Raw genomic sequence first — 26726 nt, forward strand, 5'->3', positions numbered from 1 at the left:
GACAATCAGTGTTTCCAGATGCAACTATACCAATAGGGCTGAGGAACATTCCAGATCACCATCCCTCCTCCTGTTACAAGATCGAAATGATCAAAAGTCACCGCTGAGCTAATGATTCTCCCACTCATCTCTGAGGTTTGGTTTCAACTTCTTTTTCCTTTGCACAAGAGTGCTGGTTGACCCAGGGAAAGAATGAGACGAGAACTGGAAGGCAAGGGTACATTAAGAGGAGAAAAGGTGGCGGTGTATAGATAGGAAGAAAGAGAACCCAGAAAAGATGTGGAAGTCGAGTTCGGTGAGAGAGAAGCAGATTGTGTTTCTGGATGGGAGGAGAACAAGTAGAGCCATGAGCTGACAGAGGGGATGAGTACTGGGCGGGGAGGGGGCAACAAGATGGGTTCTGCAGAACTCCTGCAACAGAAGCTGACGGTGAGCTCAGAAAAGGGATTTGTCTCCATCTCCACAGTTGTCAAAGTCCTAGGTTGTCATACAAACAGCATTCTTCACTGACCGGCTCAGGATGCTAATCTCTATGGGCAATGGTCAGGCCAAAGAGCTGAGCAGAAAAGAGCCCCAGGTTTCCTTAACACCCAGTTTACATGGTAACTGCTTTACCCTTTCCCAGTCATGAACATGCTTAAGCCCCCCAGGACTTAGGACCACTACCGTCTGAGAGTGAAGACATTATGGAGAGATCTCTGTACTCCTCCCTTTGGCTGTCCAATGATGAAGACAATGAATGCCAGGAAATTAGAATTTTCCAGGAATCACATGCTGAGAAGGGACAAACCAAAATCTGGTACCAGTCATCTTCTCTCCTGGAAAGAGATTTTAAACAGTGCTGGCAACTTGTCAGATCACCTTGCAGAACAGACTGGAGACACTAATGAAGGGCAGAACCACATCTTGACCAAGACTCTATAATTGTATATACCTTTCACTGTTGATGTACAAAAGATGCCCTCTTCCTAAAGGTAAACCTCAAAGCAGGACTCTGAAGATGGACTTGAGTAATCACTGCATCTTTGGTCCTCATCTCGATGTGGCCACACTGAATCAATCTCCTCTTTCTGCTTTTTGCTGTTATCTGTTTATTTCATAGGCTTGCTGAGGACCAATAGCCAAGCCCAGCTGCTGGCAGTGTCTAAGCTTTGACCCTAAAAGTAACAGGAATAATGCTGACATCAAGTAGACATTGACTTATCCTCTCCCCCGAATTGCTGAACTCCAAGCCACCTTATGATCTGACAGCAGAGTTGGTTCACCATGTAAGAGAAGTCGACAGCTGAAGATTCAAGCAGCCGTGGGCCAGAATGGTTTTGAAAATAAGTTGCATCTGCTCTTAGCATGTAGACTGCTTGTCATTTTTCCCGGTGATGGTAAATGTTGACTGTCAACTTGACAAGATCTAGAATCACCAAGAATATGAACCTCTGGGCACATTTGTGAGGAAGTTTGTAGGTTGAGTTAGTTGAGGTGGGAAAGTGTACACTGAATATGGGCAATACCGTCCCATGGGCTGATGTCCAGGAATGAATTAAAAGGAGAAAAAGAGTTGATAACAGTCTCTCCCCCCACCCCGTGTGTGTGTGTGTGTGTGTGTGTGTGTGTGTGTGTTTGCTTTCTGACTGTAGATACCATATAGCCATCTCATGCTTCTGCTGCTGTATTGTTAGGGGAATCCATCTTCGGGGGGACATAAACTATTTCAGCTCCATCTTTACAGTCCCAAAGACAAACTAAAGTTCTCCCTTGAACCAGGGAGCTTATTGGGCTCACTGAGAGAGCATGGGTGAGAGGAGCTCACTGACAGGAGCATGAGCAGCCCCAGTGCAGCTACCGTGGAAAGTCTTCACCCACAGCACATAGATGGTGCCCATCTCAAGTTCCTTCAGCTTCTATTATGTACTGCCTGAGGCCAGTGGTTGTGAACACTTAGGGTAGAAGTGCACACAAACAGCTGCGGGGAGTGGCTAGAGTCTCAGGAGAAGGTCCGATGACCTTCCCTACCCTTCAATGATGGCATGCCAACAGTCAACAAGCCATATTGTGATGGACTCTTGCCAGTGGGCACAGCTGAAGTAATAAAGATGGTAGTTGTTTTGCTCTAAGACCCATGTGCTACAACACACACCTTCCCTACCATGATGGACTGGCCTTTCAAATTGTGAGCCAGAATAAACTTTTCCTTATTTTCTTCAAGACAGAGTTTCTCTGGGTAGCCCTGGCTGTCCTGGAACTCACTTTGTAGAGCAGGCTGGCCTCGAACTCACAGAGATCTGTCTGCCTCTGCCTCCTGAGTGCTGGGAATAAAAGCAAGCTCCACCACTGCCTGGCAAATCCTTCTTTCTTGAAATTGCTTTGGTCATATTTTGTCTTACAATACAATGAAAAAAAAAAACCCTGATGCATGCCTTTAAATAATACAGCATTCAATTTTTACAGCGTCTTCATTGAACAACTTCTATAGGAAGTCTAGAAATAACTGATGTAGTGATATGTAAATCCTGTGCTGTTTATATACGGATGTGAGCATCTAAGGATTTAAATTTCCTCGTGTGTCTTGGAACTGTTTCCATGGATACCAAGGAACAACTGTAAAGGTCTTAAAATGTATCTACCCATGAAAGAATGTCAGCATTCTCCAGATGCCTCAACATTAACACACAGGCCATGCCTGATTTATGAAGTTTGGGGGATGGTGATGAAGCTATTCCTAGCCATGTACAAAGAGAACTAAATACCACAAATTACATTTGGCTTCTTTGATTTGTAGATGTTTTTGTGTTTATATGCCTCATGTGGTATCTAAGATCCCCTCTCCATCACTACAGAAGAAAATCGAGACCATTATTTGTATAATGCAGGCGAAAGCAGCAAGTCTTTTGAGACTATAAATTAGTTTGTTTTTAGAGAAAGCAAGGTAATTATCTCTGTTCTCCACTTCATTGGCCATGAACAAGCAAGGTGGGACTAAATCTTGTGAAATGCGCAGAAGACTCACTCTCTTCCGGAGGACAAAGCATCTTACTCTTGGCAGCGTGCAGTGGGGCAGAACTAAGGAAAGCGCCATTCTTTCTGTTCATCGAGTTTGGAAGTGAATTAACCTCGGGCCAGACTGTTCCACAAGGAAGCAAAGTAGCATATAACAGCTGGTAAAAGCAATAACCCAGCCCAGAGTACACTAGGTAAGAGAGAGCTTGCTTAGCCAGACATTAGGTCCTGAGCATCCTTCCTCATGGTACAAAGAAGAAAAAGAATGAAGAAAAAACAAAACAAAAGCATCAAACTATAGCTAAACAGAAGACAATGCCAGGAACAGCTAGAGCTGCTATGCTTAGCAATTTTGTCAAGTTGTCTCATACCAGGGTAGCCCATGATTCCTCTCCAAGGTCAATCTACCAGGTGATTTCCTTTTTTTAAAGATTTTTTTTTCTTTTTTGTTTTTTCAAGACAGGGTTCCTCTGTAGCTTTGGAGCCTGTTCTGGAACTAGCTCTTGTAGACCAGGCTGGCCTCGAACTCACAGAGATCTGCCTGCCTCTGCCTTCCGAGAGCTGGGATTAAAGGCGTGCGCCACCACCGCCCGGCTTAAAGATGTATTTTTATTAGTGTGTGTGTTTATGCATGTGTATGCACACAATCCTGCAGTACCCAAGGAGTTCATCCCCTTGTTTTGGAGTTACCGGTGCATGTGAGCCTCCTGATATGGCACTGGGAGCTGAGCCTGGATCCATTACATCAGCTATACACTGGGGAACTATGTCAGATTGGCATCTGTCATCAGGATATTTATTCAATTCTAGATTCTTTATTTAACTCTTTGTTCAATTCTACGGTGTACTAGATAGTCCCTCATAGAATAGAAGGCCAAAGAATAGGAGACCCCTTGAGGAGTAAAAATCCTTTCATGGTTGTTCGAGTCACCTTAGGGAAAGTAATAAATGACCTATTACATTCTGGGGAGAGTCTCTGAATTAAACCGTCTCCAGCTGGTCTCTGAGCAGAAAACTTTCTAACCTGAAGACTCACCCAGCACCATCCCAGCAGCCTTCCCTGTATCTGTAGGATTCGAAAGCCACCATCTGCTTTTGTTGTCTCCATCTATCTTGTGTGGTTTTGTTTTATTGAAACAGAGCCTCATGTAGCCCAGGCTGGCCTCCAAATCACCAGCTAACCAAGGATGACCTTGAGCCTTGTCTTAAGTCTTAAAATTTTTGTGTTATTTATATGTATGTGCCTGTGTATGTGTTTGTTTGTGCAGAGTCCCTTGGAGGTCATCAGGTCCCCTAGAGCTGAGGTCACAGGTAGTTCTAAGGTACCTAAACCAGTGCTAGGAACCCAACTTGGATATTCAGCCAGAAGTCAACCCCTGAGCCATTTCTCTAGTTCCTGACCTTAAATTTCTGGTCCTCCCGACTCTACTTCCTGTAGTAGCCCAGGCAGGTGCCACTACATCTGCCTTTATGTGAGCGAGATAACTGAGGACCTTATGAACATTAGGGAAGTCGTCTGCTAGCTGAGATGCATCCCCAGTCCTAGGTCATTCTCTCGCACCTCCCTAATGCCTTGGATAACCTTTACAAATTAATCATTATTAAGATGTGATGGAAACTATATGAGTTTGTTGCTACACCTTCTTCTAGAAGGAGAGCAGCCCCTGCATGTTGAATCCTCAGTGATAACAGAATTGTGAGGAGTATCTGCCTGCCTGTTAGTTTCTTGTAGACCTCATGGGTAGCAATCTGTCCCCCACACATAGTCCTCAGCCGCTCTGCCCGTCCCTGAGAAGACGAGATGGCGTCAAGCCAACCACTGCTGGTTTGCTAACATTATTTTAAACTCATTTTACTTATTTATTTGCTGTAAATAGTCTGCCATTGAAGCATGTGACTTAAACAAATCTCACTAAAATTCCATTTCTACTAAAGAAAGACGAAGATCTGAATCAGGAAGAGACATACGCAGTGAAATTCAGAGAATGTCTAGTTTGTGAAGATTTGTGGTATTTTTTCCAGTTGTTATTCCTGAAATTAATCAGTCAGAGACCCAGCAGGCCATGTTAAAATCATCTTCCACAACCTCCTCTCCCCCAGAATTACACTCAAGGGGCACTAATGTAAGGCACGTCGCTCACAAGCACCTGCGCACCAGGCTGCTGGTTCTAACAACCCTCTCTTCTCCCTTCCTTCCACCTCGTCACCCTCCATGGTTCCAGATGTTCACACAGGTTGGGAAATGGCTCAGGAGACCATGTCCCATGAGATGCTGGTCAACTTACTTACTCAATCTGTGCCTTAGTTTTTTTCATTTGTAAACCATGAATCTCTCTGATGTTCTTCATTGCACCTGATAATCCTGAGGGTAAAAAGCAAAGAATTGTGGGAAGTGTAAGAAAACCAGTAATACCAGATTAGAGGCTATCCTAGTGACCTCATTTCAAAAGTTGAAATGTTAGGACTGGAGAGATTGCTCAGTGGTTAGCAACACTAGCTGCTGCTCTTGCACAGAACCCGGGGTTCAGTTCCTAGCACCCACATGGCTCTTAGAAGCATCTCTAACTCTAGTTCCAGGAGAGTCAATACATTCTTGTGGCTTCTGAGGGCTCTGTACACACATGGCACACATAAATACCATGCAGGCAAACACTCAGACATGTAAAAGAAAAGTTGAAATACTGAACAAATAGTTAAAGATACACGAAGTAGTTAATCTTTGCCTTTAACCATCCTATTATAGTCAAATGTGTTAGGGCTAAGAAGTGGTTTAGTGAGCAAGTATGAGGGTCTGCATTTGAATCCTCGGAACCCAAGCAAAACCCATCCTGTAGCATGAGTGCCTCTAATTCCAGCATTCCTATACGACATGGGAGGTGAAACACAGAGAATCTCCAGGAGCCCCAAGAGATCCGGCCTCAAACAAGGGTAGAAGTTGGGGACAGGCACTAGAAGCGGTCCTCTGACCTTCGCACTTCACACACTCACTGTGGCACACACACACACACACACACACACACACACGATTTAAAAAAGAAAATGGAGCTGTACAGTGGCAGTGTACACCTTTAATCTCTGCACTCAGGAGGCAGAGACAGGCGGATCTCTGAGTTCGAAGCCAATCTGATCTACAGAGTGAGTCCAGGACAGCCAGAGCAGTTACATTGAGAAATCCTGTCTTGGGGGAAAAAAAAAACAAAAAACAAAAAACCCACAAGAACTAAAAAACTGAAGAATGGAGACATGCCAGAGACAGCAGGATGTGGCTGTCTGGCTTTGTTTTCTGCCTAAGGAAAAGCCACAGCCTGGGCATCTTAAACAACAGATTTCTAGTTTCTTATAGTTTGGAGGTGGGAAATTCCAGTTCAAGTTGAATTGTGAGCAGGGAATCTTCTCCTTGTGTCCCCATATGACTCCCCCACCTCTCTTCCCTGTCTTTTCTCTCTCTCTCTCTCTCTCTCTCTCTCTCTCCCTCCCTCCCTCCCTCCCTCCCTCTCTCTCTCCCTCCCTCCATCCCTCCTCCCTCCCCCATCTCATGATCCCTATTCTTGTAATTATACCAGTGATGTTGGATTAGAGCCCACCCTAGTGACCTCATTTCAACTGAATCACTTCTTTAAAGACTCTGCCTCCAAATATAGTCACACTCTGAAGTCTAGGACTGAGGATTTCAAACGAGGAACTGGCAGTATACTGCTCAGCCCTATCAGTGACTTATCTGACTGTGCATAGTGAGTATTTGGCAGGTTTTGCACAAACCAAGCATACCTCCTCCATGGTCCAGCTCACACTCACAAATCCATTCCATTGCTAGGGTTCCCTATTTTTTTTTCAGCAGTAGGTGATTTCAGATGGTTGACACCCACTAAAGGCAGCATTATACTAAACTTTACTCAAGTAGACAAAGAGGTTTCCGTGATATTTGTAAGATCATGGAATAGGGAAGGAATACCACATGGAGGTATAAATGCTAGCCTGCCCTTCACCACCTGGTCTTCCTACAATGACCAATTGGTCAACAGTCTGTGTGTAGATTTCCATACTAAAGCTTATGTAGAACTCTTCTGAAACACATGTATACCTGTTCCATGTGAAGCCTTCCCACACCTGCTACACTAGCCCACTTTCATCAACTAATTCCAGTGCAAAGGTGTACATAATCAACACATTTTGTGAGCAAGTGTGCAGTGAGAAGCATGTCTTCCATTTACTGGTAACAGCAGGAAGTCCCAGTGGATTCTTTCTTTGTCTGTCTGTCTCTCTTTCTCTCTGTGTTTGTGTGTGTGTGTCTTCTTTCTTCCTTTTCAGATTTTATCATTTGGCCAGTGTGTTGGCTAATTTTTTTGTGTCTACTTGACTAGGCTAAGGGTTGACCAGATATCTGATAAAGCATTACTTCTGAGTATGATTGAGAATGCTCCAAATCTGTTGAGTCGGCCAGCCCCTGAGGGTTAATTATATTAATGGAGGCTGGAAGACCTACCTACTCTGGGTGGTACCATCTGTCTGCCAAGTGTTTCTGCTTTAGTTGCTCTTCTTATGGATGTGATAAGGTCCTCTGACAAAAGCAAGGCAGCATGAGCTTGAAGTGTTTGCTCATGTGGCACCCACAATCTCAGAACCGAGTGAGGAATGCATGCTGGGGCTAAGGTTTCTAACACCACTTACAGGGTCCAAGATCCAAGCTAGGAAATGGTGCCACCCACAGTGGGCAGGCCTTTCTATCTTAATGTAATCAACACAGCTGCCTACAGGCGTGCTCAGGGGCTGTCTCCCAGTGATTCTACATTCAGTCAAGTTGACAACTAATCTCTTCCGTCACAGCCCTTGTACACACACTGATCTCTGTGCCTTCCTCTCCCTGCTATTCTCCCTCAGAAGGCCGCGTCTGACTCTGCTATGTCCTAGGAACAATGGGTTACTGAAGGGAGATGGTGTAGAAGGGTCATCTGTCTATGTGTTACTTTCATTGGTTAATAAAGAAACTGCTTTGGCCTTTTGATAGTCCAGCCCTTAGGCAGGTGGAGTAGACAGAACAGAATTCTGGGAGGGAGAAAGCAGAGTCAGGCAGACGCCATGAAGCTCTGGCCCAAGATGGACGTAGGTTAGAATCTTCCTGGTAAGCCACGACCCTGTGGTGATACACAGATTACTAGATATGGGTTAAAGCAAGATGTGAGAGTTAGTCAATAAGAGGCTAGAGCTTATGGGCCAGGCAGTGTTTAAATGAATACAATTTGTGTGTTGTTATTTTGGGTGTAAATCTAGCCATGCGGGAGCCGGGCGGGATGAAAAGCAGGCCTGCTGGCCTCATCACTCCAGGGAGATGTGCATAGAATGCTGTCTTCTTTTTGGTTTCCACATATAGGAGAAAATGCGTGGTATTTGTCTTTCTGAGTCTGACTTGTTTCAGTTAACGTGATGGTCTTCAATTCCATTCATGTCCCTGCAAATGACATAATTCCTTCTTTTCCACTAAGCAAACTCCATTGTGTATATACGTCACAATTTCTTTAACTAGTCGTCTGCTACTGTACTCTAGGTTTGTCCTAGTCTCTGGCTATTGTGAATAAAGCAGGCATAATCAGGAATGTGCAAGTGGCTTCTTAGGCACTGTTCTACGTCAGTGAAGAGACACCGTGACCATGGCAACTCTATAAAGAAAAGCATTTAATGGGGGCTGGCTTACATTTTCAGAGGTTTAGTCCATCATCAGCATGGCGGAAAGCATGGTGGCATGCAGGCAGACATTGTGCTGGGGAAGAATCTGAGAGTCTACACCTGGATTCACAGGCAGCAGGAAGAGAGAGTGCCTGGGACAGGCTTGTGCTTTTGAAATCCAAAGCCCACCCCCACTGACACCTTCTTGTGGCAAGGCCACACCTACCCCAACAAGGCCACATCCCTTAATGCCACACCCTCTAAGTATTCAAATATATGAGCCTATGGGAGTGTTATTATTCAAACCTCCACAGGTTTGTCAGCTTTGAGTCTCCTAAGTTTGTATTCAGGAGTGGTATATGGTTAGATGGTGTCAGCTCTCCTTTTAATTCTCTGAGGAACCTCTACTTTGATTTTTATGGTGGCTGTACTACTTTACACTCCCCTAGCAATAGATAAGGGGTTCCAATTTTCAAACATCCTAGCCAGAAACTGTTGTCATTTTGGTCTCATTTGAGACACAGTCTTACTATGTAGACCAGGCTGGCCTCAAACTCATAGGGACTGCCTCTGCCTTCTGAGTGCTGGGATTAAATACATGTGCCACTACGCCTGGCCTTCTTTTTTGTTATTTTCTAAAAAAAAATGACTTTAAAATGTTTTAATTATGAGTATATGTGTATGTCTGTATGTGAGTGTGTGCATGGAAGAGAGCAGTGCCCATGGAGGCCAGCAGAAAAGGGGTTGGACCCACTGGACTGGAGTGACAGACAGCTGTGAGTGCTGCTTGTGTGCAAACCTGGGTCCTCTGGAAGATCACTACGTGCTCTTACCCTGTGAGTCACCTCGCAGCCCTGTCTTCCCTCCCCAGCTCCAAGGAGGTTCCCGGTAGCCTAAGCTGATCTCCACCTTGCTATGTAGCTGAGGGTGACTTTGAACTCGTGATCATTCTGTCTCCACTTCTCAAGTGCAAGGATTATGTGTGCATGTGTGCCCCCACATCCATTTTAAAGTGTTAGAGATCAAGCCAAGAGCTTCGTGGAATGTTGGGCAAGTACCCTACCAATGGAGCCACACACTCAAGACCCTGTTTTTTCTTTTCTTTTTTAAAAAGAACTCATGCATCGCCACGAAAGCTACGCTCAGATCTTCTTGCTGTGACCTGTCCTCTCAGGGGCAGGAGAACTGGTTGACCACGACATGACATGTACACAGATAATGAGTGCAGCACCGTGTCCTCTCAGCCCCACGCTTCCCTGACAGCACGTACTATGACAGGGGCTGACCTGATATCTCTCTGATTCTGTGGGCGGTGGTTTTGTAACTTCAGGTTTGACAGTCAGCTGTTAGTTACCACTCACACTGGTGACCTGCAGACTTTGCAGTGGGTAACTAGTGCCTGCGTAGCCGAAATACAGAGCTTGCTTAGCACATCTTCATCCTCATTCCTTCCGGCTTCCCATGGCTGTGTTAAGCTGGGTACCAATGTGTACATCTCCTTTATATCACATTTCTGAATCTCTTTGCATTCCCGACTGGTTCGCTTCTTGAGTCCCACCACATGGATGTGGCTGTGAGCACAGATGAAACTTTCTCGCGGTTCCTGACCTCGGCAGAGTGGGGCTTCTTGCCGCTTCTCAGAGCCTTCCTGTGCAGGGGCCACTCTGATCAGGCCACTCTGGAAAGGAAAAGCACGAGGCTGTGCCCTTGGAAGCCTCGGAGCAGCAGCTGTTCCCTGTTATTATAGACACAGCAATCAAGATAAAGAAAATGCTATTATTGTGATGTGGTTTGTGTTTTATTATTCTGCCTACTCATGATAAATGAGGTTTTAGACTAGCGCTTCTGCTTAATAATTCAGAGAAGATTAATCCAGAACAGACCAAAGAGTTCCGGTTATTAGAAACAGCTTCTTGGCCAGCATTACTCACTGTTTGCCCAAACAGACACCTTTGGTTCTTGGAGCCCAGGGAAGAGTCAGGCCAGGCATTTCAGCTCACCGAACAATCTCATGCACACGAGAAAATCTTCTCATGCTGCCCATGTTGAGAAATGCAAAGGACCAGAATTGCTGCTTGGTAAAATGGAGGTGGCTTGTTGGATGCAAGCGCTTAAGGACAAAAAGCATCTTCTTAACAGAACTGCCCATGATCTTGTAAGTTATGGTGGAAGCACCTGGCGGGGGCATCTGCATTGTTTTTAAAATAATCCATTTGAGGTATGAGCTTTGTGTTTGGGCATGGGTCTGCATGTCTCCAGGGCTCTGTATATTAAAATCTCTTCCCCGTTACATGAAGTTATGAGGATGGAAGCAATCCCACCATGGGTTTGCAGGAGGAACCTTGTGAGGTAATACAGGAGGTCATCAGGTGGAGCCTGGGGATTGAATCCAACTGACCTCATAAGAGGAAGGGAAACCAGTGAAATATTCTCTCTCTCTCTCTCTCTCTCTCTCTCTCTCTCTCTCTCTCAATGTGTGTGTGTGTGTGTGTGTGTGTGTGTGTGTGTGTAGATGCTCTCTAACTTTACTCATTTGACAAATAAACCACTTTGGGTTTCAGCCAACAAGAAGGTCATGTTGAACAAAATTTTGATACTGAGTATCTTTATTTTATTAAACTTAATTTTAATTAATTTCTTTTTAAGGCAGGGACTCACATCGTCCAGGAGGGCCTGAAACTCATTTTCCAGCAGAAATTAACCTTTCCTGTTACCTCTAAATCTACCTCCTGAGTGCAGAGATGACTTGTGTGCCACCACTTTATACACTTTATATAGTGGAAGAAGCCAGGGCAGAGGGGACTCTGAGCTATATGCCAACACTGGACCAACTGAGACTTATCCTAGCTGTCTCTTTGCTGAATGTCAGCTGTGTACTACTTTGTCTTAAGAATAACTAAAAGTAGCTGGGTAGTGGTGGCACATGCCTTTAATCCCAGCACTTGGGAGGCAGAGGCCGGTGGATCTCTGAGTTCGAGGCCATCCTGGTCTACAGATCAAGTTCCAGGACAGCCAGGGCTACACAGAGAAACCCTGTCTCAAAAAATAAAAAACAACAAAACAAAAACAAAAACAAAAACAAAAAACAGAACACCCAAAAGTCATCTGTTCAGGGAGACAGGCACCCCACATCAGCTTCCAAGCAGCAGCCATTCAACCATGTGACATGGGACAACTGTACAGGAAAGACGGGGTTCTTGTTGCTCACCGCTGCAGCTGGATGGGAGCTAAAGTCTAGAAGATGCCCCTTTCAGGTCTCCAGGCTTCAGCTTAATTTAATCAACGCTCTAATTTACAGACAGCTCATCAAGTGACTTCAGGGATGGCATATGCAGAATGTGTCCACAGCCAAATGACAGTAATGCTGCTGATTGAAAGAAGGTCTGACTTGCTTCCTGAATTATTGATAAACTCTGTTGCTTAGAATAAACCACGAGTTGTAGGCAAAACCCTGCACAGAATCTCGCTATCCCACAAAGGGGCTTGCTGTCAGAGCTGAGGCAGAGAGTAAACGTGGTGCATTGGCCTTAGTTCAAGAAAGAAATGTTTGCATGCTGCATTTTAGGCTGCTAAAATTAAATGATTAATTAATGAGTTGAAGGTATTGTGGTCTGCATAAAAGAGACTTCATTTTGATTGGCAGCTTTATCCTTGCCAGCAGTCAAAGGCCAATAATGTGTAGGTTCTGATTCCTGACTTCTTCCTGAATGATTTTAGGGCTCTTTTTCCAGAGGGGGCTGTGTGTTAGAGTAGCCATAAAGGTCCACTAAGGAAAAATTCATGGTCAAGAAAACAGAATCCCTGGCCTGGGTGGAGATCCAGCATTCCAGCTGGTCATGGTCAACCAACCACTCTATAAAGGGACCACCCTTAGGAACATGGGCTCATCTTAAAACACATGAAAGAGATAGGTGGAATAATTCATCCTTTAATGAGATACTGAACTTTTCATCTCTGAATCCCTGCCTCTAGCACAGTTACTTCCTGGGCTGAAGCCAGGTAGCTTTGTAAATCTGCCTACTCTTCTAAATCAGTCGGAAGAGCGCTACCTCCCCTTTGCTCCTCTCTGTCCTTTTCTAAGCATGCTTTCCCCAGGGCTTCAGTCTTTCTTCACATTTTGAACTTAGTTTTTCTCTAAATCTCCCTTCCTTGCCATGTGGCTGCTTGCCTGTTAATCCCAGCGGTCAACAATAGTTTAGAGCCAAGTTTAAAGCAAGCTTTAATTAAATACTGGTCAGGTGGATGGGCTCTGGCCAGATCCATACCTAGGTTCCTGGAAAATGTCCCAGGATCAAGTATGGCAAGGGCATAAGCAGGAAAACCCATAATTCATTGCATTTCCCATCAGGTCCAGTCAAGAGCAAGCATATATCCTGACATCTTTCCTGCCTATGCATGTTCTGCCCACATGGGGTCAAAGCCCATCTGGAGCAGATGCGTCAAACCAACTTGTTTAGGGGAGTGAAAATGTGGCATGCCATCTCCCATAAACAACAGCCTCCAGCATTTCGGGAACTGTTTGTCCTTGGGCAAGGGGCTTGCAGATCAGAGGCATTTTTGTTTCATGGATCTCTTAGGCATAAAAAAAAGTGTAAAGATGTAATTGCAAGAGCAGTGTATAGACATACTGTCCTAGTTAGCGTTGTCAGACAGACACAGCTGCGATTGAGGAACTGTCTGGACGAGATTGGCACATGAGCACATCCATGGGAGATCATGTTGATTGTTAATGATGTAGGACGGCCCAGCCCACTGTGGGCAACATCATTTGCTGGGCTGTATAAGGACGCTAGCTGAGCGTCAGCCTGTGAGAAGCCAGAGAATTAGCCAGGAAGTTGTGTTCCACCATGGCTCTGCTTCAGGTTCCTGTTTTGGGTTCCTGCCTTGACTTCTGTTGACGATAGGCTGTGACCTGGGAGTAGTAGATGACATAAACCGTTTTTCCCCTAAGTTGCTTTCAGTCATAATGTTTTATTACAAAAACAGAATCAAAACAAGAACATACAAGTGTGTGTGTGTGTGTGTGTGTGTGTGTGTGTGAATATACAAGTAAAATCTATAGACAGAGGAAAAATAAGAAAAAGAAGCCCTGATATATTTCCTTACCTCAAAGTATATTGCATTGTAAGGTATTTCTTCATGCTAAAGCTATTAGTTCTTTAAAATAGCAATAGCAGCAATTCTTAGCACAGTGGCACATGCCTTGTATCCCGCAGCATGGGGAGGTAGAGACAGTCATCTGCTGCCGCTTCCAAGAAGCCTGTTCTTAATCCTGGCTCTGCAACGGTGACCTAGTTTTTGCAATGTATCTTTTGTTTTGTTTTCTTCACTTAAAAAATGTATAAAACAATAAATATAGTTTTAAAAATCTATAGGGATCTGTCTTAGTTAGGGTTTTTATTGCTGTGATGAGACACCATGACCAAAAGCAAGATGGGAGGAGAGAGTTTATTCTGCTTACACATCCACAGCACTGTTTATCATCAAAGGAAGTCAGGACAGGAACTCAAATGGAGAAGGAACCTGGAGGCAGGAACTGATACAAGACCATGAGAGAGTGCTGCTTACTGGCTTGCTCAGCCTATTTTCTTATAGAATCCAGGACCACCAGGACAGGGATGGGCCACCCATAATGGGCTGGGCCCTCACCCATCAATCACTAATTAAGAAAATGCCCTACAGACTTGCCTACAGCCCATTTTATGGAGGCATTTTCTCTGTTGAGGCTCCTTCCTCTCTGATGACTCTAGCTTGTGTTGAGTTGGCATGAAACTCGCCAGGACAGCCGACCCCTTGTCAGTTTGTCACACAGCACATCACTGTTAAGACACAACCTTACCTTCACGTTCATCCCCAAGACCATACATTAATAAAGATATCACAATATAAAACATTTTACAAACTTAAAAAGTTCCACATCCTTACAAACTCAAGCACTTTAGAAGTAAGTCTCTTTAAAAATATCATCTTTTGCTTGGTGGTGGAGGCGCATGCCTTTAATCCCAGCACTAGGAAGGCAGAGGCAGGAGGATCTCTGTGAGTTTGAGGCCAGCCTGGCCTACAGAGGGAGTTCCAGAACAGCCAGAGCTGTTACACAGAGAAACTCTGTCTTAAAGAAACCAAACCAAAACAAAACAAAAACAAAAATATCGTTTCTTAACCATGCAGTGATGTAACACGCCTTTAATCCTAGTACTTGGGAGACACAGGCAGACAGATCTCTGGTTCAACGCCAGCCTAGATTGCACCATACACAGTAGCCAACACTCAGAAATCTGCAGTCATACTAGTCCAGGGAGCAGAGGACAAAGTGTGGATGACTAACGTATCTGTGACATCCGGGAGTGAGTGGAGTCTCAAACAAGAGGGGTACAGAATAGGAGCTTCAGTGATTCTGAGAGGTCTGCCTATCACTGCCCATCACCCTGGCCAGCCTCTGGGCACCATTCCTGCAGGGAATTCTTGGCGGCACAGTTAAGGCAAAAAGAACTACAAGAGGTTTCAGAACTGCCCACTGTGTCAGGAAGAAGGTAACTAACCCTGAGCTGAAGCAGCTGCTCAGGGAGACATGATTTCTCTATAACATAGCCTTGTGACGCCTGGCATGGGATCTAAAATTATTAACTGGGCATCTCCATGCACACCTTTAACCCTTGCACTTGGGAGGCGGAGAGGCAGGTGGAGCTCTGAGTTCCAGGCTAGCCCATGAACTTCTGGATGGTTCTCCCATCTCTACCTCCTATCACAAGGTAGGCATGCTGAGATTGTAGGCACATCAATGACTCCCACTTTTTGTTTTCACATGGGTTTGGGGGATACAAATAGGGATCACCAGGCTTGAGAAACAAGGCTTTTACCTGTTGAACCATCTCCTTCGACCTAGTTTATTTAAGGTCAGTTGCAGTGTGGAATCTGAAATTAAGTAATCGTCTGTTACATTAGATCTTCAAGTCTATAAAGGCTTATTGCTCTATATTGCATTTGGAATGGAAATTTATGTATGTTATTGTCAGGTCCAAAGGAAACTCCATTGCCCCAGACTCTAAAAGGCAGAAGAGACAAATGGCTATCTGAGGTGCCTATTAGAATACCAAAGAACATGGTGGTTTCTAGGTTCCCTCCATACACATCACAAGTACCTGTTACACATTTCAAAGTTCTTGTTAGCCTCCTAGCCTTTCTCACCTCCTCGCCTACACTAAACTCCCTTCAGCTCACTGGTTTCCCTCCTCCCCTACTCATTCTCCTTATAACCCTTCCAGTTCCTGTCTTCTGTCCCCCATCCCCAGCTCTCCAGCACTTCCCCTCTCTCTATCTCCCTTTTAAGCCCTCTGTTCCTGCCTCTGTCATGGTCAGGTCCAGTCTGCTGTCCACAGTCAGTGTGCTTCTTTCTCCATCTTCTCTGAACCCCTGCAGGTGCCTCTGGACACTCTCTCTCATACACATGTCTGCAATAGGAACCTCCCCTTAACCATACCATGGCATGGTCATAGGAAACGGTTATATAATTATCTCATGTATTTTTTTTTTTTTACAGGTTGATCTTCTTGCCTCCACCGCCTCAGTACTCAGAAGACAGGTGTGCACCACCACACTTATGTGGTATTGGAGATGGAGTCCAGGGCTTGCTTCTCCAGTGCTCTCTGAACACCTAATTGAACTAAGATACTCCCAGCCTTTGCACACTCTTACAACCTTGCGAGGTGAGCTCTTTTGTATCTCAACATCACCAAACAATATTTTATGAGTACGCAGCAAGTCAGTCACACTGGCATGATTTCATGCCAGATGTGGATCCCAGCACCTGGGAGGCAGAGGCAGGAGGATCTCTGTGAGTTCAAGGCCAGCCTGATCTAAAAAGAGAGTTCCAGGACCATGCCAGAGCTGTTACACAGAGAAACCCTGTCTCAAAAAAATGAAAACCCAAACCAAAACAAAACTTAAATATGATGGATGCTTTTCCCACTACAAAACTCTATTCAGCTTGAGCACTATTTTATTTTATTTTATTTTATTTTATTTTGAGATAGGGTCTTACCAAGTAGCCCTGGCTAACCTGTAACTCCCCAAGCTCACCAATCTGGACTCAGACTCATAGAGATCTCCCTCTGCCTCCAGAGCACTGAGATTAAAGGCGTGCACCACCTCTCCTGGCTGCATGAGTACTTTTAACCACAGGTTTGCGTTCAGGTAGTATTAGTGCAATAAAAATAACAAAAACTAATGTGTTTGAGAACATCCTCGGAGAGTGGAAAAGTCAGCTTGTAACAGACAGGATGCCTCCTCCCCTGCAGGACCATGGCTTCATCCTGATCTTGCTGCAACTCAGCCAGGCCCAGCAGTCCTGCATGGTGAGTTTTCTTGCTGTGATGTTCATGAACAGATGCTTTGTTCAGAGAGACCACCATGGGCCTGACACACCAGCATTTCAAAACCTTGAAGTAGATTCTATCTGCTGTTTTGAGGCACAGGTTTCTGGAAAGTCACAAAGAACACACACACACACACACACACACACACACACACACACGGGGGGGGGGAGAGAGAGAGAGAGAGAGAGAGAGAGAGAGAGAGAGAGAGAAGAGAGAAGACAGAGCTGTCATCTGTTGCTCTATTATGAACCTTCTGAAAGCAGAAGCTTAGCTATTTGAGATGGTGTCTCAAGCAGCCTAGGGTGAACTCAAACTCACCGTGAAGCTCAGGTTAGCCTTGCGTAGCCCAGGCTGACCTGAACTACAGTGGTCTTCCTGCTGAGTTTGCTGGGTGCTGGGATCACAAGTGTGCCATGCTTGGTAAGCAGGATCTACTCTGCCTGGATGGGAAGCATTGCAGGACCAGCTGCAATGTCCACGATGAGGACACTTGCTCAGCATGGTGAAGATGGAACATGCATAAGCAGATGTCCTAGGGAAAAGATAAGCAGTAGCAGGGACGTGGGGGATCATGAAGGAACTTTGCCTGGATTTACCCTGGGCTCTGAAGCTTATTAATGATGTGACTGTTGACAAAATGCTTCTTATGGTGACATGTGAGCATGTGAGACAGGGTGCGCGTGAGCCCCAGATGGTTCAGGCTGCTGGTCCTGTCATTACCTGAGGCACTGCTATAGATCAGGGTTAGTCAGGGCACAGGGATAGGTCAGCAGAGCTGGCTGCAGGGAACCCAGGGAGTCAGTCCTCTGTTGTGAGACCTCTGTTGGTGTACACCTTGGCAGACTGAGAACGATGGAGCTGGAGTTCTAGGTCAGCCTGGGCTGTTAGAATACATAAATGAACAAATAAAATAATTTCTCATACTGAGCCATGACTCTCCCAAGTGCATGGAATGAAATCCTCTGCCTTCCTGTGTGAATATGAAGTAATCAAGGCTGGGAGGCTCATATGGATGGAGTCTGGCTATAATATTGTTTGTTAATAAACTTGGGGGTTACAACTAGTGGCCCAAGTTAGGTCTAGCCACCTGTCCTCAACAAGCCAATTAAAAGAGTCAAATAAGAGTAGAAAGCAGGGATTTGGGCAGTGATAGCACACACCTTTAATCCCAACACTTGGGAGGCAGAGACAGGCGGTTCTCTGTGAGTCCAAGGCTAGCCTGGTCTACAGAGAGAAAGTTCTAGAACAGCCAGGGCTACACAAGGAAACTCTGTTTCAACAAACAAACAGACAAACAAAAAACCCAAAAAAACAAAACAGAAGAAGAGTGGAAAGTGGGCAAAGGAGCCGTGTTCAGTGTGACCACACTGGGAGGAGGAGCTAGGAGCAAGGAGATCCTGGGAAGCCACTAACACAGTCTAGAGGCCCAGGCTATGAATAGCTAAGTAGTCCTGTGAAGGTGTGGTACTGCCCACATTATTTGGGCTCCAGTCTCATCATGCAAAGTGGCCTAATGAGTTGTAGGGACTGTGTGAAATCTCTTACTAGGATTCAAGCTTCCTCCCTGGCTGGCACCTTCTCCTTTTTCCAGCAGGAGACTCCTAGGGGGAAATTCCCATTTCTTTGGGGCCCACTGTTTCAATAATCTCAAAGTCAGATCGAAAGACATGAATGTCTTTTTAGAACATCCTCACCTCTGCCAGGCCTGCTACACCAGGATTGCTGACCTTCTAAGCAGAGGAAGGGACACCAGGGACAGGTGCATTCTGTGGAGAAGTCATACGGGGACGCAGTGAGAAGGCGACCATCTGCTATCCAAGAAGAAAGGCCTCAGAAAAAACTGACCCTGCCAGCACGTTGACCTTGGATTACAACCTCCACGTCTATGAGGAAATAAAATCTGTTGTTTAAACCACCTGGTTTATGGTGGCTAGAGCTGGTTGGACACCCTGTCCTGCCCCCTTTACACCACAGGACAAAGGAGTTAGAGGACAGAATCTCATACCTCCCCCCCCCCCCCAGACACAAGGAACCAGGGATTCCAGGGCTACCACAGGACAGAGATCAAACCATAGATTTCTGGTTCTCTAGCAACAGAGAAGGGACTCTGTTTATTTAGGAGAAGCAGGAGGGTGTGCTTGCAGACTTATTAAAGTAAGAGGATAAAGAGCAATAGGGCTGGTTTCTAGACAGTGTTGTGGCCAGTTCCCACTCTTCATCTGTTTGATAAGTTGGGGAGAGGACCATATTGTCATTGAAGTGTCCAGGTACTCCTTGCCTTTCTGTGAACCCCATCTCAATAAACACACCAGAAGCTGAGAATATCCTTCTTCAAAACTTGCTTAATACTTCTCCGGTGCTAAATACACCAGCTTAGAGACAGGGTGCCCTGCCCAGTCTTGCTTAGGTTGTCAGGATCCCAGGCTGAGCGGGAAGGTGTGGGGTGGGATATGCTGCTGCCAGCCTTTGAAAAGACCTAAATTCAAAGTCACTTCTTTGTGCATGTGAATGTCCAGGCGTGTGGAGGCCAGAGGACCGCGGGTGCTGTACCCTCACCCATCCACGGGAGGAAGCTTCTGGGCTTTACCTGACATTCCACTTCACCTGACGGGTCATTTGCGTCCTTCCAAGTGTTCTTTGTAATAACCTGTAAGGGATGCAATTGCTTTCCTCAGTTCAGGGAGTGAGTCTGACATACGGGAGGCCTGGGATCTCCAGGTGGGGGCCAACCTGGGCAGTGTAGGGTGACCCCATGTAAAAAGCCAACTGACCAAATAAACAAACAGGGGAGGGGGCGTTCCCAGTGCAATGGAGTCTTGAAATTTTATGTTGACTGCATCTGTTTTAAAGATCAATTTAACCTTTCTATTTCTGAGACAGGGTCCAGTCACCCTTGATGCAGCCAATTTCCAGTTCTGTCCTCCCCGCCCCCAGTTCTTAATCTGGTCCATTCAGATGTCTATTTTACCTTCATATAGGACAGTCCGTGACTTTCCTCACCCTATACAGATTGCCAGGTGTGCAGAGATGAACCCTCTGACCACAGCAGGACTCAAACAGGGGCTTGCTCAGCCCACCAATTGGAGCCACCATGTCGCTGGCTCTCATCCTTAATCTCCCCCCCCCCGCCCCTTTCCCTCCCACTGTTTGGCCTCCCTTTCACCCCCACACCTCCTATCTGCCTAGAGACTTCAAAACCAAATTGGAGAAACCATAAACCATAACACTAGCAATCTCAGCACTTAGCAAAAGGAACATTGCTCTTGGAAAAAGGATATAAGCTGCTTTTAAGAACAACTTCCCAAGTGGCACTTGACAGTACTCATGGTAGAGGCTGTCCCAAGGTCATTGTTTCATTATTGTAGCATCGGCTACTTGCTACTTGCAATTGTCCTGCCTCTTTTCCTTCTGGATACAAGCCCAGCAGGTGGAACATTGAGGGTGCCCAACATAATGTATTATATCAAAATTTCTATGGCCAGCATGTAATCTCCTGGTCTGGGAGGACTAGAAGTATTCTGAAGAGACATTCTATCACTCCCTCTAACTTTATACTGGGAAATAAGGTTCCCCAGGGAATTGGAATCCCCTGCCTCCCACCCTCACGCCGGGTATTTCTCACAGACAATGCTGGGTCAGTGATGGAAGGGACCACACATTAACCTGAACTACCTGGCTCTGCATCACTTCGTCTCTCTACTTAAACTGAAGAAGGACTTGAAGCATCATTGAATCTGTTTGTCTCTCTTTCCAGTATGGACATATTTGAATCAATCTCCCATTTCTGCTTTTCATTTTTTAATTGGCTTACCGAGGACACGTGGTGGAGCCTGGTTTGTTAGGATTCTGAGGCGCACAGCACCAGCCCTTAAACTCAGTAACAGTGGTACAATTTGAAGACTAGACACTCTTCCTAAATAGGCTTTCCCTGGGTGGAGAGTTGACAAAAGCCAGGTAGCAGGGAATTCTCAAATGAGGCACTCTAATAAATATCTTCACAGAACTGGCCTAAGGTTTCGGGAGGAGCCCTAGCCTCGGAACTGTTCCTGGGCCTGAGCTTTGGCTGAGCTTCCCTTGGGGTGGGCTTTTGTTGGGACACTGGCCTCCAGGAAGTCCCCAAGGTGGGCAGGTGGGCCTAGTTCCCTACTCGCTGCGATCTCCTTCACTGGCTAGGTTTACCAGGCACATGTAATGACAAGCCGAGGTCTCAGGCTGAGCTGCCCCCTGTCCCACCAAACCTAAGGGAATGGAGCAATTTCGTTTACCATTCTGCTCTCTTAACACAATGACCTTATGATGGGAAGTATCGAGCCTGAGGTCCTGGCAGAGCTGATCAACTAGATTCAGCCTGTCTTGAACAGGCCAATTAGAGGTTAGTTCAATGTGTCCACATTGGGAAGAGGAACAAAGGGGTTCTATGATGTCCTTGTCCCCAGTCCATCTTTGAGGTTCTGATATGAGGTTTAGGTGTAAATGGAGGAGTATGTCTAGCTAGGTAGTCCTGGTCAAGGTGAGGTCCCATCCATCACTGACCCATCGCCGTCTCCTGAAAGATGGTCAGACACAGACCCGTGACTCCTCTGCCTGGAGAGAAGTTCCTCCTCTGACTGACCTCAAGGCTCCAAACTGCCCTGTCCCCACCTGGGATTTCGGGAGGAAATTCCTTTTCCTTGTGGATTTTTAACACTTCGACATCCAAAGGGAGGGGTGGTACAAGGGTGTATATCTTTCCTTCCCTACGGAAGTCACAACCCTAGACTATGGCCCAAGGAGGGCAGGGAGGTAAATCCCTCTAGTACTTCGGAATGTGTCCCCTTAGCTTTTCCATAGCTTTAAAGATGCCTCTTCTCTGTGGTGTCAAGAGACTAATGTCTCACTGGCAGCACAGACTTGTCTCTCCCTAACCACCAGGGCAAAGAGGGCCTGGGCGGGGCCAGACGGCAAGGGGCGGGGCCAGGGCGCCAGACGGCCGTCCTGCGCGTGCGCGTCTCCGAACGGGGGGCGGGGCCTGGCCGCGGGCGCCCGCTGTAAACAGACAACATGGCGGCGGCAGCTCCGGGCGCTCTGGGCGCCCTGAGAGCGGGTCGCGTCCGCCTGGTGGCCGCGTGCTGTGCGCGGCTCGGCCCCGTCGCCTGGGCCGGGGATCCCGCCCCGAGGAGGGGCTACAGCTCTGAGGTGAAGACGGAGGACGAGCTGCGCGTGCGGCACCTGGAGGAGGAGAACCGAGGTGAGCTGCGGGCGAGGCCGCGGAGGTCGGCCCGTTTGCCTCTGCGGCCGGAGGGTACGGTGGCCCTCCGCGTTCAGCGCGCTCGGTGCTGCTGCTCGCGTCTGGGGTCTCTCCAGCTAAGGTCAAGGCCGGGGATTCAGTGCTGGGCCAGGGTTGCTTCTTGCTGTGTAATAGCTCCCTGCCACCTTCGGCCTCAGTGCGAGAGTTGTAGGAGCTGCAGCAGGGATGCCTTTTATTATCCGAGAGAACCCTAAATTAGAGAGTTATCTTTTTCTTTTGCACATTTTATCTCGAAGAGTTAGTTTTGGGGGGACTGTTGCATTCCACTTAGAGAATTTTGGGCACTTTTATTTATTTCCCTTCCTGAGCTCCGTGGAGCAAATAAAAGATATTCATCTTGTCCTTGGGCTCCCTGTTCTGGGAGACAGAGTGTGGGGAGCGATGCAAAGGTAGGATGCAGAGGAATATTGGGGAAGTTCCTTTTAGTTGCAGTGTTAGCCTCGCTACAGGGGTGGAGAAGGTGGGATAGGGTATTGCCCACGATAAAAGAGAGGACCATTCATTGCATCCCTAGTCTATTTACAGAGTGCTGGAATCTGTTAAGTAGAAATGGAAATAAGTTAAGTCAGGATGGCTGTCTTTTAAGAAGCCCTTCTGTCTTTTGAAGGTCAGATGATGCTCGCTTCCAGGCTTGTGGAGAACCCTGCAGTGTCTGCAGGGTTTATCTCTCACTGTGTAGCCTGTGATCACAGGGTTGAGCCACCCAGCCCACTCTAAGGCATTCTATAGGCAATGGAAACTGACGGTTCTGAAGTGGGTTCCCCTGCTCTCCAACCATCGGATGCATCAAGCAGAATGATGAGATGATACGGTCTCTGTGCCTGATGAGTAGGTAGCCTGCGCGAGGTGCTCAGGAATATGGGGAGTCATTTTGCTTCTTGTTCATTCAAGTCGTGTGAGACAATGGAATGGTCAAAATGATGGAGCTATGTATTTGGGAAACCGCCAAAGGCAAGTCTGGTATGGAGTAGCAGGAAGCCCCCAGCTGACAGCTTAGACAGGCCTAGAATCATTAAAGCCATGAATGTCAGTCTTTGGAGTAAGCTTAGGGGTGCTGGTGTTTCAGTTAAGTTGTATGTCCCAGTGGTGTGTTACTTATGAAGGGGTCTGGAATATGGCTAACTATATGTACCAAATTGAGTGCATGTTCAATGCAAATCCACACAGAACATCTGGGAAGCCTTTAAGTTGGGATGCGATTGGATTGCAGGAGAAGATATAGCACATGGAAGATGATTTGGTAAACAGCAATACTTTCAGTTTGTTTTTAATGTAAATATCTGTAGTTAGGACTCACCGGCCTAAGACTGACCCAACATTCCTTGAGGATTGGCAGAAATGACAGTGCAGGCTTTGCTTTGTTTTTACCGTTGAGCCAACTGTAAGGGAGTGCAAAGGAAAACGTGAGGGCTTGGGTACTGCCGGATGGAGTCTCTGAAAGGTTGGTGAGGGACACCGAGGCAGATTGTTGGTGTTTTAGTTACTAGAGTTTTTGCTATGAACAGACAGACAGCAAACAGCATGGCAGGGACTCAGGAGAGTTTAGGCCCTGGCACCAGAGACACAGCGTTGAGGGGGTTCTGAAGAATGGAATCAGGGCGGATGAGGCAGGAGTGGTGATCTTTCACAGATCTTTGAGGATGGTTGTAATTTCACAGCAGAATCTTGTACCCAGGCTAGGTGATACCCAGGCTTGATGATTCCCAGGCTAGGTAGGGGAAAGGGTGGGGCTCAGACTGTGAATCTCTTTGCTATAAACTCACTTCTGCAGGTGAGAAATCCTCGAGTTCTCCATAGGGTGCCTGGTGGTGTCTAGGAGAGGGGAGGGGCTGCTGCAGGTGCTGTGTCCTGAATGGATTCAGCACATTCTCAAGATCTCCCAGTGGGTTTGTCAGAGTGATGAGTCCAGAATTTGTTGCTCTCAGCCTCTGGGACCAGAGAAGCACTCAGTTGTGTAGGGTTTAGGCCAGCGGCAGAGGTCTGCACGTGCAGAACGCTGCGGGCTTGCAGCTGTTGTCAGAGCTGTGTTTGTAGTTTGCAATGGGGGGTCCTCTCAGAGAGCCAGGTCTCCCTGGTGGGTTATTTCTTCTTTTGTATTTGTTCATCCTACAGTTTCAGAGTAGCCTAGAGGTCTTGTCTTGGCTTGCAGAGGCCCCTTTTAGTCCAGTCCCCCATCCCGTCCCCGCCCTCTTCAGTCACCCTCCTTCCCGCTCACTCTTCATGTTGGTGTGCTGGGGAGCTTCTGCTTGCAGGCCTTCTCCCTTGGGCCTAGTCAGCTCACACCCTGCAGCTGCCCCTAACCTGCTATTCTGCAGCTCTTTCTGCTCGGGCTTCCGCACATGCTTTTGGGAATGGCTTCTCCCTGCCCCTAGGAACTTTCTTTTCTGTAGAGTAGTAAGCTTGGGCTATACTGTGGCCCATTTTAAAGATATCTTTGTAAAACTGTTGGGACAGTTTCTGGCAGATAACAAATGAACAAGTGCACCTTGATGCACCTTCTTGATGCACCTTCTTCATCCTTCACTCTAGATGCATCTGGTGAGAGATTTCTCTGAGCCCTTTCATGACCTTTATTTATGCCAACTTTATCCATGGTAGGCTGGTACATGGCAGAAGTCTGCTAGCATATCTTTCTTCATGTTCTAAAAGATATATTTGCAGCACGAATTCTAGTTGGTCTTAATAAATAAAACTCAGAGTCAGATATTAGAGGGTGAAAGCTGAAGGCTCAGAGAAGCAAAGTGGGCAGCACTAGAGAGTTCTTTCCTCTACCAACACTCAGATCAACAAATCCTCAGACTGATTGTTCTCTTTATGAAACCTCAGATTGCATCCGTTTCTATGAATCCTCAGACTGCCTCCGAGCTCCTATTTCCTTCCTCCCACCTTTTCTCGCTCTACCCAGCCATATCACTCCAGTCTCCACCTCCCTAATGCTGGGATTAAAGGCATGTCATCACCTTTGTGTAAACTCTATTTCTCTTTCAGACAGATTCATTCTGATCTAGCACAGGGTGGCCTTGAACTCACAGAGATCCATCTGTCTCTGTCTTCTGAGTGCCGGGATTAAAGGTGTGTGCCACCACTGCCTGGTCTCTATAGGTTAGCTCTGCACTCTGATCTTTAGGCAACTTTTGTTAGATTACAAACAGAATATCAGTACAAATATTTCCATATATTTTATGAATATGTGAATTATCTCAATAATAAAGTTAAAAGAAGTTTGAATTATTGAGGTATGATTGATGGGCTATAATGTTCATTCAATAAGGCATCTTCACAGCTGTGCTCTCTCAACACAATCTAAATTTAGAACATTTTTACTTTTGTTTTTTAAAAAGATTTATGTATATATTGTGTGCATATATGTGCGTGGAATCACAGTGCTCTCTGAAGCCAAAAGAGGCCTTTGGATCCCCAGGCTCTGGAGTAAACAGTAGCTTCAAACTGCCTGATGCAGATGCCGGGAATCAAGCTCAGGGCTGCGACAAGAGCAAGTGCTCTTGACCACCAAACCATCTCTTCAGCTTCAATTTAGATCATTTTTGAAAAATCAAATCAATAAACCCTCTAGATTGTAACAGAACCATCCACTTGCTCCCTCTCTCAGAACCTCTCCCCCCACCCCCCAATTTTTTTTTTTTCTCCAAGGGTTTGTCTGCACTGACTGGCTCCATTTCTGCTTCTTGTCATGAAGGGATTGTTTCACTACTTTCATTTTCCAGCTACTCATGGCTGATGTGTAGGAATCCTCTGGAGTTCTTTCCAGAGACGTTGTACTGTGTGCTTCTTTTATTTAACCTAATACTTTCTGTGTTTCCCATATATGGCATGTCGTGGCTTTGCTTCATTTCTTTCTCCTGCTACTTTACACTGCTGGGTTTCCTCCTCCCGCTGCTCTGGGCTGCGGAGGACAACATTCTGACTTCGCTGCCTGAGTCCAGTTCAGTTGAGGAAGCTTCTTCCATTCATAAAGTGAATTTTTATCTTGTTGAATTTTGTCAAGTACTTTTTTCTGGAATAATCTTGGCTTTTCTTGCTGTGGTGATGGATCACTTTAAATGCTTTTCAGTAATGACCCACACCTCTACCCTTAAGTAAATCCCATGTGGTTGTGGTTAAGTATGCTTGTATTTTATTTGTATCTATGTTTAGGAGATATACTGGTCTTTAGTTTTCTGTTTCTGTAATCTTTATCTGGTTTGATGCTAACTAACCTTGTGGACTGAGGTAGAACACGGTTCTTTTGTTTCTGTTTTTTACAGAGCCTTTTGAGAATTGTTCAAGTTTCTTTGATAAAGGCTTATTAAATTACTCATCTTTAAAAAATAGTTTTGGGGACTAGGGGGTTGACTTAGGTGTTTAATGTGCTTACTATTCACATGTGAAGACTGGAGTTTGGATTTATAGAG

At 46.1% G+C, this 26726-nt stretch overlaps 1 protein-coding gene across 3 annotated transcripts in view; it reads left to right on the forward strand.

Moving 5' to 3' along the window:
- The first annotated feature begins 22032 nt into the window (after positions 1–22032).
- The window catches only part of LOC121453331 (methylglutaconyl-CoA hydratase, mitochondrial), a 95484-nt gene continuing 90790 nt past the window's right edge, over positions 22033–26726 (forward strand). For all 3 annotated transcript variants that reach the window (XM_041660019.1, XM_041660018.1, XM_041660017.1), the window contains exon 1: positions 22033–22254. In XM_041660019.1, coding sequence (XP_041515953.1) covers positions 22068–22254 — 187 coding nt within the window. In that variant the 5' untranslated portion in view covers positions 22033–22067. The remainder of the gene's footprint in view (positions 22255–26726) is intronic.

This window comes from Microtus oregoni, unplaced genomic scaffold (genome assembly GCF_018167655.1).
Source record: "Microtus oregoni isolate MIOR12 unplaced genomic scaffold, Mior012 000011F_ref0000422, whole genome shotgun sequence".
In the NCBI taxonomy this organism is placed as follows: Eukaryota; Metazoa; Chordata; class Mammalia; order Rodentia; family Cricetidae; genus Microtus; species Microtus oregoni.